Here is a 13,278-nt window from a genome sequence, read left to right as displayed (position 1 = left end):
TTTCGAAACGGGCTGCATGGCCGTGCCAACTGGGGGATCCGCGCTGCATGCAGAGAGAACGGCTGGCCCCAGTGCTGGTTAATTATGGGATTTGGGATTCGACAAAGTGTGCGCAAAGAGATATATTTAGGTGAGATTAGCACATCGACTAGAAGTAGCGCACACGACCATGCCATAGCTGGGCCATCAGCGTGCTGGTGCTACCCCACGATGCAGCCAGCAGCGGGGGGCCAACAGTAAGCCTGCAGTCAGTGAGCAAAGAAACGAAACAAAACTACCGCAAGACAGCTAGTGCGCGGACGACATGCAGATGGAAAGCGTTTTGCGGGAAGGTGGCGAAGCGGCTCGGGGACTCAGCAGCAGAGGGTGCAGGAAACATGTTTGTAGGTCGAGGGCACATGTAAGGCCAGGCCTGGGGAGCCAGGATGCCGCAGCGCTCACATGACTTGGCAGCGGCATTGATGAGGCGAGGCCTAGGTGTAGTAAGTAGAACCAGGGCGCAAAGAGGGTGAGTGGAGCTGGGGTGCTGATGGACTGCGTACGTATGCACTGGGGCAGTTTGGAGCTTTATGTCGGACGAGCTGCGGGCGCGCGAGGAGTGACTGGAGTCAGCGAGTCGAGGGCTGGTGAGGCAGCGAGCGGTGATGGAGCGGTGCTGTCAGGGCTGAGGGTGGTTGTGTGTAGACTGGATGGAGTGGATGGACTCGAGAGCATCAGCGGCAGTGAATTGGATTCAGCCGAGAGGGCCGCTAACGCAGTGGGACGGCGCTTGCAAACCTAAACGGGGTTAGCCCGCTTTTTTCTCATGCGTCGGCCAGCCACTCAGCTGCTGCAACCGCCATGTTACATTTTGCCCATTTTGCGGGCGTCAAATGTCTACCAGTAATTGGGCATCAGCCATTTCTATGCCCTGTCTCGCTGCACCAGAATCCTGGGCACAAGGCGCTCCCGACGACACGCCCCCGCCGCCCGCCGTCCCATGGCTGTTTCCTCGGTGTTTCCTCGACTTGGGCCATGCTCTCTTAACGTCTGACGGCGCTCCAGACGCCAGAGGTACATTCACCCACCATCTCAACCTCTGACCCATCTTACGTCGGCAAAAGAAAAGAGAAACTGAGACACAGACAGAGCGCAATCTAGAGCGACAGCGCTGCATATTGCCACGCTGACCGACAGGATAAGCACAAAACATCGCAGTCACATCTGCCCATAAACCAAGCTTCTGGCCGCATCATCTGTACATCCTCTATCGACTTCTCCCGGGCGTCTATTTCGGGCAACCACTCGCCTCGTTCCTCTGCGCGCCATTGGCATCCACCTCGTCTCCCCAGCCGGCCTATCATACGCACACCTGCAGTCGTGCCAGCTGCCTGCCTCTAGCCGCTATACATTTAGAACGTTGTAAGTACCCGCCCGCTTTGCCATCTTCTCTCTCCCCACCTGCTACTATCCGTGCTCCCCACCTGTCCAATCCTCGCCCGTTGCCGCCTTCCAAGCGCCCCGACAACAAAAGCCCAGCGCTTCGCCCTCTTGCCACACCTTTTCCTTTTCTCCAGCAGGTCTCTTATTGTAATTCGTCGTGTTTCTTCTATCAACCGTCTCTTGTAGCCTTTCTCGCGACTGGTCTTAGCTGGGCTGGATTATAGTCGTCGACGTTGTGGCACTGTTCTCTCTCTACTTCTCTTGCCCCCACTTGATGCCATTCCCCATTGCCCTCGAGTAAAACTCGCACATCCTTAGTATGGCCGCCAACGACAAGAAGCTTACCCATATCACCATTGAAAGACGAAGCTCCAAAGACTCTCTCGACGTCAGGACACCACGTGCAGCCCGCTTCGCAGAGGCAACCTCAGTTCACTCGCCTATTGATCCTCCTCGGTCACCAGTCGAGTACCCAACAAACCACTACAAGCCACAGCCCCAGATCGCCGACACAGGCTTCGGCTACATGCAATCAGTCGAGATGGAGGAAACCGACCGAAGGTACCTTCCTCCCCCAACGCCAAAGACGCCCCTCAAGAGCGCCTTGAAGTCTCCTGGCGCTCCTCCACGGACACCAGCCGGCGCAATGTCCATCATGAGCCCTACTTTTAGGGAAGAGCAGCAGCTTGAGAAGCGCGAGGCCCTGACTGAAAAGGAGCAAGCAAAGGATCTAGTATGTTTCTGAAATCACCATCTATGCCACGTGCATTCACTAACACAAACTAGAAAATCAAAGTACGCGTGCGATTAGCAAAGATCTTCCTCCGAGGCGTCAACTTTGCCTGCTCTCTCATCGTTCTCTCCATGGTTGCAACCGCATTTGCCATTTTCAACGCCACCAAGACCCTGGCTCCACGCAACGGTCTGCCTCCATGGGCTAACAACACCAAAACCTGGCCTCAGATCCTCCTGTTAACCATTGCTTGCATTTCCCTGGTCATGTCCATCCTTGTCATCATCGCCTACTGGAGAGGAGGTCACCATCGGGCCGAAAAGGTAGCTGCTTACTACACTGTATTCGCCGTTGGATTCTTCATCTTCAGCATCGTCATGTGGGGTGTTGGTGCAGCCGTCTTCAATCAAAGTAAAGCGCAGAACAACAAGACATGTGGGGTTGGTCCTGCGTTGACAACAAGCGACGACATCTCTTTGAGGATGACATTGCCTATGCCCTTGTCTGCCGTCTCCAGGTATGCATTATTCCATTTCTTCATCCTGCAATTGACTAACAGTGCGTCAGAACTGGGCTCTTGTCTGCTGCATCATCGAAGTCGTCATCGAGGTCCTCGTCATTGCCATTTACGGAATTGTGTTCTACCGCTTCTGGTCCAAGCGCAAGCTCCGCAAGTCCATGGCCATGCGCGACCGCGCTCGTTCGGATCTTTACCTTGCTCAACTGCGCTCCCAGTCCGCTCCCAACACGCCTGGTTTCGGCCCAATGTCTCCTCGCTCTGGCGGCTGGCGCCCACCACCAGGCCACCCAATGTACGTGGACCCGCACTCTGCGGCCGAGAATGGCGAGAGCGACAAAGTGCAGTACGCATATGCACGTGAAATTGCTCAGCCCCAGCCCTTCACCCTCCAGGCGCCGCCTATCAAGGTCACCAGTGCGACTCCCAAGGTTGAGCAAGAAGGCTTCGAGGCGCCTGCTCGCACAAACACCGTTTCGCCACCGCTTCCATCCCCAGCATTCCAGGAAAGGAGAAACGACCACGTTGCTGCTGCGCCAGGCGAACAGCAGTACGCTGCTGTGCCCATCCCTGGTGCATACACACCGCTAGCATCACCCTCATACCCACCACCACAGCAACAGCAGCCTCAACCAGCTGCTGGCTTTGACTTTGGTCCAAACGTCACTGGCCAACGATAAGCAAGCTGTTTTTGGGTATTTTTGTGATTTAGCGCGCATCCTTGTCGTTTCTCCTTTCTCTTCTATCTCATCCGGAAAATTTCGTCAAAAATTGGCCATCATCGTACCCGCATGGCATGGTTTCTGCGATTCTACCCTGGAGTGTACATTTTTTTTCCCATGCGAAGCCGGCTTTGGCCATTTGCTTAGCTCTTTCCCTTTGTTCGTTGCCTGGTCCCTACTACTATCGCTAACAAATGTCGATATACTTGTATTTTTTTTCTCCCGATGGCAAATTGTTGGGACATGTTTTCTTTCATCATCGCTTGATACCTTTTTTTTTATAACTCGAGTAAGATTGGCGAACTCACCACAACACCGCTCTCTCGCTAAACGCACATGTATCGGTTGTATCGTTTTGTTTCTTGATGAGATGGACGATATATAAAGATGTGTAAAGGGGGGAAGAAACTCATGGATAGTTTTTTTCGGAATGCGAAGAATGAATAATGCAGACTGGAATTCTCCCTTAATTTTTTACGTGCCTTGTTCGTGCATGATGTGATGTTTGGTATTCCTAGTGCTATACGTACTACATGACCTTTCGACAGTTGGCGGGATAGTAGTACCAGTCATCCCCCCACCCCTTTTTTTCCGTCAAGAATCTACGAGAATATACATTACTTGCATCCACTATAGTACACATCCCTTCTTGCTCTCTTTCTCTTTCTCTCCTCTCGGATCTTTGCTCTTCACGTGATTTGCACATGTGCCGGCGTCTCGCCCGACCGGATACGTAACATGTCACATATGCCCTCCCGATTGAACAGGCCGTGTCTAACCCGCTTTGATGTCTCGTGTATGTGATGAGTTGCAGAAGCGGTCGGTTTTGCGTATATGGATTGTACGGTTTGATTAGAGAGTGGAAGAGGGGGGGGTGGAGGGGTGATGAGGTAGGCGCGCGGGATGGTGATGGTAAGGGCTTGGGATTTGGGCTACTATGGGTGTGGTTGGTGGATGGCCGCCCGTCTTGGAGAACTGAAATAACCGGATAAAAGGCACCTCTACCTCAACAGTGCGATTTACTTTCTCATGTTAATACTGTGTACTGGTTAAGTATAGGAATTGGGTAGAGGAATGATAGTATACAAAATAAGACTTTGGTACATTTATTAACGCTGCTTGTGGTGACCTTTGCAGTTATTTATCCAGCTGGTATTTCAGTTTCCTAGGAGATTGAATAGTTTGTAATACGCGGTCTTCCGTCGTCTGAAGATGCAATGCATTATCTCTCAGCCACAAATATGCAGTGGCTCAGATGATGATGATGATGACATCATCGGCATAGGCTTGCTAGGCAGCAACGATCTGATACCCCTCAATTTCTTACCTCATAATATCTCTTTGGATAGCTTGCGACTGACGACACTCAGAATGCGATCTGAATATGACAGAAACGAAGTTATGTGAGCCGTGCCGCAGGCTGATCGTAGGGGATCTCCCACTGTGCAGCAGCGGTAGGAGTTATGATGTTTTCTCTATTCAATTATATCACCACATTGGTCATGACTCCTACAAAGAGGCCATGCAGCTGCCATGCTCGCTCTGTAACCTAGCATGGCTGAATGCAAAGTTCCTCCCTTCCGAATCCAGCCGTTCAAAGTTTACAGTAAGATACAGCTATGACAATATCAAGAAGGAATTATCATTGTTTTTCGCTGTTTTTTCCGACAATCGATCGATTATGAGTGCCGTACTGTTTCTTGAGCATCTTTCAAGTTCGTCAACTTTAAAATAGTTGCACACAATGGCTGACTTTTCCATAGCCTCTACCGAGTTTTCGATTAGCTACGCTCGGTCCTTGAATACTCGCGAAGCCCTCCCCTTTCTTCTCAAGCAATACCATGAATGCCGTGCCCATCATGCACAATGTACTACCCCGGAGTTGACAGAACTGGATCAGTGCCCATCGAGGCTCCTCGACGTTGGTCACGAGGGTAGCCCGATCATACTTCGTAACACGAAACTATCCAATAACAAGGAATATGTTTGCCTCTCCCACTGCTGGGGCCATTCGAAGCCATACACACTGAACTCGACAACAAAACAAGACTTGGAAAAGGGAATTGATGCAGAAAAGCTGCCGAAGACGTTCCAGGACGCCATTCACGTGACTCGTTGTCTCTGTATCCGGTACTTATGGATTGACTCGCTGTAGGTGATCATATCCCTTTGGCATATATTATAGAAACTCACGTATGTAGTTGTATCATTCAAGACAGCCAGACGGATTGGGCAACTGAATCTGGTCGTATGGGCAATATTTATGCACGCGCATCATGCACCATTGCAGCAACCGCTTCGAGTGATAGTGATGGGGGACTCTTTTTTGATAGGCATCCGCAAAAGTCATCACCAATCCTTTTGAACATTAGTTTCGATCCCGATACGCCATGGCTCAGGTATGAACATGAAGTATTCCATCTGATGGGCACCTATCTTTGCGACTTAAAAAACATAACCGCAGACTGTATCGAACGGGCGCCGCTAAATTCAAGAGCCTGGGTCAGCCAAGAGAGGCAGCTTTCTTGCCGAACTATGCACTTTAGCAATAGGCAGCTTTTTTGGGAATGCCACGGAAACGAAACTTGTGAAACATATCCAAATGGTATTCCGGAAGGAGCACGACCAGGTGAGGGTGATCATGCCACCATGTTAAAAAGACGTCTTCATGAGTTCCAACAACAACAACGACAAAAGGGAGAAGCATATTCAAATAGTAGCGAATTGACACAGCGCCTGGGGTCAGGCTTGAATGATAGTCTTTACCGGGCTTGGTGTTCCTTCAGAATAAATTACTCCAGAAGCGCACTTACTCTGGACAGCGACAAGCTGGTAGCACTTCGCGGGATAGCGAAACAAATTGAAGATGCCACAGGAGACGAACTTCTCGCGGGGCTCTGGAGAAGTCGGATAATCGAAGAACTATGTTGGTTCAAAAACTTACATAGCAACGAAACTCCTTCCGTCGAGCCTACAGAATGGAGGGCTCCCACTTGGAGTTGGGCTGCTTCCAATTGTCAGATATGGGATAGCATTTTTCTCAGATCTCACTACGGTCACAAAAGTGGATACTTTGAGACAAAACTCGTGGATCTCGACATCAGGACAAAGCCATCCGGAGAGCTCACACACGCATCTATGAGGATCAACTGTAAACCAATACTTGTTACGCTCATTTCAGAATTTCCATTATTGCCTTCTAAATACCGTCATTGGGGCCACCTCGTACTGATGGAAGAGGATGTGCAACCATCGGACACAAAGTTTGGTGGCAAGAATGTGGAAGTTCAATCCGAGTTCTACATGGATGATCCAAACTTTCATGAGCAACAACAAGCTTACATTGTCGCGATTCAAAGATGTTTTCATGTACGCCATATCGAAGATGGTGCACCAAGTCAGAAATTACATGCAGGACAAATAAAAGATGTGGACATTCTGGGAGGTTTAATCTTGCAACCGCAAGACAAGGATTTGATGACTTTCTCAAGGATCGGAATATTCGATGTCCGTGGTACAGCCACTGTGTCGATTTTCAACGCTCACCTCAAGGCGCAAGAACGAGTTATAACGCTTGTATAGCTCTACTCTGAACTAATTCACTCCGCAGCGGACTGAAACTCATCCAGTTATGATGGATCCATTGATTATCCTCACACATCCATCATCGACAACTTCACATGTCAAACCAAACTATACACTTCAAATAGAAGCTGTACTTTGACGCAGCTGCATAACACCCTGAAAAACCCCCCGAGAAACGGATAGGATGAATAATCCAACATCACCGTTATCGAAAAGTTGTCCTCAAGATCAAATGTAGTCCTCCTTCCATCACTTCACTGTGAAACGTTGCCACTCAGCACAAGCACACAACCAATTCCTTAATACATAGCACCAACATCCGTGTTCAAATCGTTTTCTTAACGCGAGACTGACGCCTCATACATCCCTAGCTAATAGGAGAGTGAGACACATTTCACATGTGCAAATGCAACTCCGTTGAAATTTCGTGGCCATGATTTAGAGTGCATATCTACAAGACGTATGCAGCTAGCTGGAGTCATCAACGGGTAAATAAGATTTATGGATCCTGATTGCGACGAACCACAGAACTAGGGGAAACGCGATAAAGCTTTTCCCATGTTCGCGCTCTTATTGTCCGATATCTCAATCTAATTTAGCAGGGCTATACGATCATATTCTCAGCGCCTATTTCTTTCTTACATCCTGACATGCTGCAACCAACCCCCCCCCTCCTCCTCCTCCTCCTCCCCCGCCGCCGCGCCGCGCCGCGCCCATCACCCCCTCAAAACTGCTTCTCCAACTCGTCCTCAAGCGGCAGCGTCGTCTTCTGCAACTCCGCCGCAACCTTATCAACCTCCGCCCACACCCTCAACAAATTCCGTCCTACAATCTTTCCCGCATCCACATCGCTAACACCCTGCCTCAACAACTCCGCTACCAAATCCGGAAACTTGGACACATCCTCCAGTCCCTCAGGCGTCTCCTCGATACCATCGTAATCCGTACCCAGACCAACATGATCGTACCCAATTAACTCTCCAATATGCTTGATATGGCGTACAACATGCGCTAGGGTATTATTCTCGGGCACGAATTCCGGGAAGGAATCCGGGGTCTCAGAAGCCTTGCAGGATACGAAATCAGGGTTGAAATTCACCATAACGAGGGAATTGCGCTGTTTAACTAGCTGCAAGATATCATCTGGCACATTGCGTGGGTGCGGACAGATGGCGTATGCGGAGCTGTGACTGAAGATTGGAGGTGCAAGACTGCCGTTCCAACCAGCAGCGCCGTTGCCGACGAGGACGTCGCGCATGGTGTCTTGACTGACGTGGGCGAGATCGACGAGCATGCCTAGTCGATTCATTTCTTTGACGAGGTCGCGGCCGGCGGGGCTGAGGCCGTGCCAGTGGGGTTTGGCAATCGAGGCAGTCCAGTCGGAGGCTGTTTCAATGGCGGCGTCGGCGTACTTGTTGTGGCAGTTCCACGTGAGGGTTGCGTAGCGGACGCCTAGTTGGTGGTAGAGGCGAAGGGTGGAGATTGAGTTTCCGATTTGGTGGAGGCCTTCGATGATGACGGGGGCGATGAAAGTGCCGGTGTTGAAGGCGTGGAGGGCATCGGCGCTGGTGCGTGTTGGGGTGAAGTATTTGGGGTAGGAGGAGCCTAGGCGGTTGAAAAGGTCAAGTTGTTCGAGGGTGGATTTGACGACTGGGATTGCTTAGTATTGGGGCGATAAGGAAGGTTGGGGATTTTTAATTACTGTGGGAATATCTTGAGTCTGAGAAGTTTGTACCGTCGCCCAAGGGACAGGGCCAGAATGCACTCCAGAAGGCGCCGCCTTGCAGTCCCTTCTCTAGGCGGGGAATGTCAACGTGCTGTTCGAGCCCGCCATTTTCGAATTTCTTGGCGAAATCACTGTCAGAGTTGTTGTAAATGTGATTCTGATATTTGGAGCGGATGAAGATCAACAGGTCATTATGGCCGTCTTTATGAAGTCAGTCGATGATCAGATGATGATGGTTTATGGCGCTAACCGATGAGCGGGTTTTGCTTGAGGATTCTCACAGCTCTTTCTTCGACAGTCAGATTCCCCCCACACGAGTGCTTGTGAGGTGTCCAGATTTGAGCGGGTATCTGTGAGGACCACATGACAAATGCGATAAGCAGGAGTGCTGCGGATAAGATGACGCTATTTGAAGAGCGTGTACGCCGTTTTTGAGAGCTGTCATCTTGCACAGCTGCATGCTTCTCAAACGATTTGTCCATTATGAACAAGAGAAGTGTGTAATGGCGGTCAGGTCAAGTGTGAGACTCGGGGTGTGGTATATGTAGACATAAGTCTTGGCAGTAATACGGATGGGGACGGACTTTGGAAAGTTTAATCCGAAACAACACGCGACGCGAATGCTTGCATACGCATTGTAGCAACGCCGTCCCCCAACCCACATTCCACATCCCAGTCCGTCCCAATTACATCATCAGATTTTCCAAAATGCCGTTGATATCAGCAAACAACATGATACGCAGCATATCGCTGTTCCACCTCACCCTCGCAGTTACCCTGCTGAGGAATCCCGCCTTGATAGCGAAGCAGGGCATCGTTCTTGTTCTTGAGCAATCAATGCAACTCGTACGCGTCCCGATCATCACTTAATGCTGTACTCGAACAGTGAAACAAAGATGCTAATAGTTTCCAGCCCACACCGCGCGAATTCACCAAGCCCTCTGCATCGATCGCCTTTCTCGCCGTCCTCTTTGCCTTTATCGGCATCAGCGACCTGACGTCTCTCTCGCTTCACGAGCAAATTTCAGACGAATACTGGGGCCTTCAGGCACCCGTGCGCCTATTCTTCCTCTTCGCCATCACCGGCTACTCGTACGCGTTCAAGGAGGGCGGTCTGCTTGGGGCAAAGGGTGCGGACTATAGAGCAAGTGTGGGTGCGGGGTTGAATAACAGCATCCTCTTTACCTGGGGTTTCTTGGAGATTGGAATATGGTTTTGGGTGTACACTGCGCTGAGGGAGGAGAGGGTGGCCAAGGCAAAGATTGTTGCTGAGAAGCAGGCCAGGGAGAACAAGCAGCTCTAGGTGGCTGGCTGTGTTATGGAGTCGGAATAAGGCTCCGAAATTATTCGGGAGCAGACACCGTATTCCTTTACGTACACGGACTAGGGGAACTCGATTGTAGTGAGTGACAGGCTGGTGGAAGCACTTTGGTCATGCTTGTACCAAGCGTACGGCTTCCTCATAGATTATGAGACGACGAACACGGCCGATCTTTTTTTCGATATGATTGCAGCGCGTTCACTTACAAAAACTAGACTAGATAGACGGCGCATGGGGTTTGAATTGAGTAATTTGGGACAATGCTTGTTACTTGATGTGCCATGCACGAATACGATGGCGTATTCCGAGCGTTCGGGACCGGCCGTACTTATCTAGGCCCAGGTCACGACTCCACCGTTCGCCTTCGCGTCTCCCCCACTCTTGCAAGCACCACAGCCAGCTACGCTACATGTTAACAAATGGTTTCCTTTGCAAACCCTGCTTTTTCTTCTTCTCCTTCGAGTGACTACGGGTGAACGAGGCTTTTTGCAGGATACTGCCAAATACAACAAAACATCATGGACGAGGCGGGGTGCATCAGTTACAATAATGCGATCGAGGAGCTTCGCGCCGAAGAGTATCCCATGTTGCAGGGTGGGTGCAGCAAAATGTATTCTGGGATATACGCTCACACCAGACAGACACAACCTACCTTGACCATGCAGGGACTACACTCTACTCCAAGTCTCTGATCGAGCGCTTCTCCGCCGACATGATGACAAACCTCTATGGTAACCCGCACTCGGCCTCCAACGCCTCACAACTGACCACACGCCGAATCGAAGATGTGCGACTACGCCTCTTACAGTTGTTCAACGCCGATCCGCAAGAGTTTGACGTGATCTTTGTTGCAAACGCCACTGCTGGAATAAAGTTGGTCATGGAGGCGTTTCGTGATCAAGACGGTGGATTCTGGTATGGCTATCATCGAGATGCGCATACTAGCTTGATAGGCGTACGCGAGGGTGCGACCAAGCACAGGTGCTTCGCTTCGGACGCGGAAGTCAATGCGTGGATCGAGGGTGATGAGAATGAGTCTGGTTCTACACAATTATTCGCATACCCAGCGCAGTCCAACATGAACGGGCGTCGTCTACCGTTGGATTGGTCGCGCCGCATCCGCACCAACAAGCGCGACTCAGTGTATACCCTGCTAGATGCTGCAGCCTTAGTCTCGACATCGCCCCTTGACCTTGGGAACCCTAACGAGGCCCCCGACTTTACGGTGCTGAGCTTGTACAAGATGTTTGGCTTTCCCGATCTTGGCGCACTCATCGTCAGGCAAGCATCAGCATCGGTATTCGACAAACGACGCTATTTTGGCGGTGGCACCGTCGACATGGTCGTGTGCCTCAAGGAACAATGGCATGCAAAGAAGGCAGAATCACTCCATGAGAGGCTAGAAGACGGCACACTACCTATACATAGTATCATGGCGCTTGACAGCGCAATGACTATCCACCAGGAACTGTATACCTCATTGGAAAGGATCTCAAGGCATACTGCCTTTCTTGCCCAAAGGCTACACCAAGAGCTCTTGTCGTTGCGCCACGGGAATGGCCAACAGGTCTGCCACATCTACAAGGACTCGGCGTCGACATATGGAGATTGTCTTACTCAAGGTCCAATTGTTGCCTTCAATCTCCAGAATCAATATGGTGGCTGGGTTAGCAATGCAGAAGTGGAGAAACTGGCTGCAATCAAGAACATACAGCTCCGAACTGGCGGGCTCTGCAATCCTGGCGGTGTTGCATCATCTTTGGGATTGGCACCGTGGGAAATGCGCGAGAACTTCTCGGCTGGGCAGCGGTGCGGAAACGACAACGACATCATCCGCGCGAAGCCCACGGGCATCATACGTGTTAGTTTTGGAGCCATGAGTGCCCTATCAGATGTAGAGTGCTTGGTTTCCTTCTTGGGCGAGTTTTTCGTTGAGAAACGCCCTGAGTTGGACGTGTCTCCAATGGCGATTGTTGATATCGAGCCACCAACACAAAGTCGCCTACATGTGGAAAGTCTTTGCGTGTATCCTATTAAAAGCTGCGCGGGGTTCAGCGTGCCGCCGGGTAGGCCATGGGATGTGCGTCCAGAGGGCCTTGCGTGGGATCGTGAATGGTGTCTTGTCCATCAAGGAACAGGGGCTGCATTGAGCCAAAAGCGCTACCCAAAGATGGCACTCATACGACCTAGCATTGACCTTGAAAAGGGCGTGCTACAAGTGAGTCTGGCGGGCGCGTTGCAGGACGCCGCTATCACGCACGAGATAACCATCCCTCTCTCAGCAGACCCACGTCTGTTTACAGAAGAAGCCATGTACAAAGATGCTAGTGCCAAAGTATGCGGAGACGCTATCAAGGCAAAAACGTACAGGTCGAGCGACATATCAGCTTTCTTTACACAGGCTCTTGGAGTACCCTGTCACCTGGCTCGTTTCCCAGCTGTTGGCAATGGCAGTGGCGTATCAAGACATTCAAAGGCGCATCTGCAAAAGCATCAGAAGACGGGCGCTATGCGAGTGCCCGGCGCGTTCCCAGAAACGGTCCCAGTTACACCTGGCGCGTGCGTTTCGAAGCCTATTTTGCTGGCGAATGAGAGTCCCATTCTTACTATTTCACGATCGAGCCTCAACCGTTTGAACGAGTTAATCAAAGCGGAGGGCGGCAAGGCGGCGCAAGCAGAGGTGTTCAGAGCCAACATTGTGGTTGCGGAGAACCCAGCGTACCCGCCTGGGCTGGAGGACCCGTACGCTGAAGACGAGTGGCGGTACCTTTTGATTGGTCAACAGTATTTTGAGATGCTGGGGGCGTGCCGGAGGTGTCAAATGGTGTGCATCGACCAGCAAACGGCTGAAAGAAACCAAGAGCCGTTTGTAACGCTTTCGAAGACGCGACGATTTGACGGCCGCGTGTACTTTGGCGAACACACATGTCATCTACCATGGAGCAATGCGTCATCGCCCATTACGCAGAACCCCACTATTACGGTCGGCGACGCCGTGAGCCCCATTCGCGAAGACGAGGTAGAGCAGAACAGCCAGCTGCGAGCTCTCGTTGGTTAGGCGTGGTGAGAGAACCGAATGCCTGGTTGGGACGGGGCACAGCGGAAGCTGGACCGACTCGGTCGCCACTGTGTGGAGGGACCCGGTCTCTGTGCTTTTGACCTTTTTTTGTACCATGTTCTCGGAGAACCCGCGCGTGGCTTCATCTTGCATGTGGCAAGAGACGGTCATTGGCTGGGCCTCTAGGAACTGTG

The 13,278-nt window shown here is 51.2% G+C and overlaps 7 protein-coding genes across 7 annotated transcripts; 5 read left to right on the top strand and 2 right to left on the bottom strand.

Annotated features, from left to right (window-relative positions):
• Positions 1-1,136: 1,136 nt before the first annotated feature.
• On the bottom strand, positions 1,137-1,343 carry COCMIDRAFT_36969 (uncharacterized protein; the record flags this gene model as incomplete). Its single annotated transcript, XM_007690000.1, has 1 exon — positions 1,137-1,343. One exon carries the CDS (start codon positions 1,341-1,343, stop codon positions 1,137-1,139), a length of 207 nt encoding a protein of 68 aa, XP_007688190.1.
• Positions 1,344-1,741: 398 nt separating this feature from the next.
• COCMIDRAFT_5497 (uncharacterized protein) lies at positions 1,742-3,352 on the top strand (the record flags this gene model as incomplete). The annotated part of the gene is made up of 3 exons (XM_007689983.1): positions 1,742-2,155; positions 2,209-2,595; positions 2,723-3,352. 3 exons carry the CDS (start codon positions 1,742-1,744, stop codon positions 3,350-3,352), a joined length of 1,431 nt encoding a protein of 476 aa, XP_007688173.1.
• Positions 3,353-5,138: 1,786 nt separating this feature from the next.
• On the top strand, positions 5,139-6,400 carry COCMIDRAFT_50353 (uncharacterized protein; the record flags this gene model as incomplete). The annotated part of the gene is made up of 2 exons (XM_007690021.1): positions 5,139-5,545; positions 5,596-6,400. Coding segments are annotated over 2 exons (1,212 nt in total), but the record flags the coding sequence as incomplete, so codon positions are not given.
• A 132-nt stretch (positions 6,401-6,532) lies between these two features.
• Positions 6,533-6,976, top strand: COCMIDRAFT_95933 (uncharacterized protein; the record flags this gene model as incomplete). Its single annotated transcript, XM_007690020.1, has 1 exon — positions 6,533-6,976. One exon carries the CDS (start codon positions 6,533-6,535, stop codon positions 6,974-6,976), a length of 444 nt encoding a protein of 147 aa, XP_007688210.1.
• Positions 6,977-7,703: 727 nt separating this feature from the next.
• On the bottom strand, positions 7,704-9,187 carry COCMIDRAFT_5495 (uncharacterized protein; the record flags this gene model as incomplete). Its single annotated transcript, XM_007689982.1, has 3 exons — positions 7,704-8,629; positions 8,682-8,906; positions 8,956-9,187. The coding sequence occupies 3 exons, from the start codon at positions 9,185-9,187 to the stop codon at positions 7,704-7,706; spliced, it is 1,383 nt and encodes a 460-aa protein (XP_007688172.1).
• A 226-nt stretch (positions 9,188-9,413) lies between these two features.
• On the top strand, positions 9,414-10,008 carry COCMIDRAFT_5494 (uncharacterized protein; the record flags this gene model as incomplete). The annotated part of the gene is made up of 2 exons (XM_007689981.1): positions 9,414-9,551; positions 9,619-10,008. 2 exons carry the CDS (start codon positions 9,414-9,416, stop codon positions 10,006-10,008), a joined length of 528 nt encoding a protein of 175 aa, XP_007688171.1.
• A 536-nt stretch (positions 10,009-10,544) lies between these two features.
• Positions 10,545-13,084, top strand: COCMIDRAFT_95895 (uncharacterized protein; the record flags this gene model as incomplete). The annotated part of the gene is made up of 2 exons (XM_007690019.1): positions 10,545-10,620; positions 10,668-13,084. The coding sequence occupies 2 exons, from the start codon at positions 10,545-10,547 to the stop codon at positions 13,082-13,084; spliced, it is 2,493 nt and encodes an 830-aa protein (XP_007688209.1).
• Between the last annotated feature and the right edge of the window lie 194 nt (positions 13,085-13,278).

Source organism: Bipolaris oryzae (assembly GCF_000523455.1).
Source record: "Bipolaris oryzae ATCC 44560 unplaced genomic scaffold scaffold_69, whole genome shotgun sequence".
NCBI lineage: Eukaryota > Fungi > Ascomycota > Dothideomycetes > Pleosporales > Pleosporaceae > Bipolaris > Bipolaris oryzae.
Note: the sequence above shows the minus strand (reverse complement) of the source record. Positions and strands in the feature narration are given on the sequence as shown.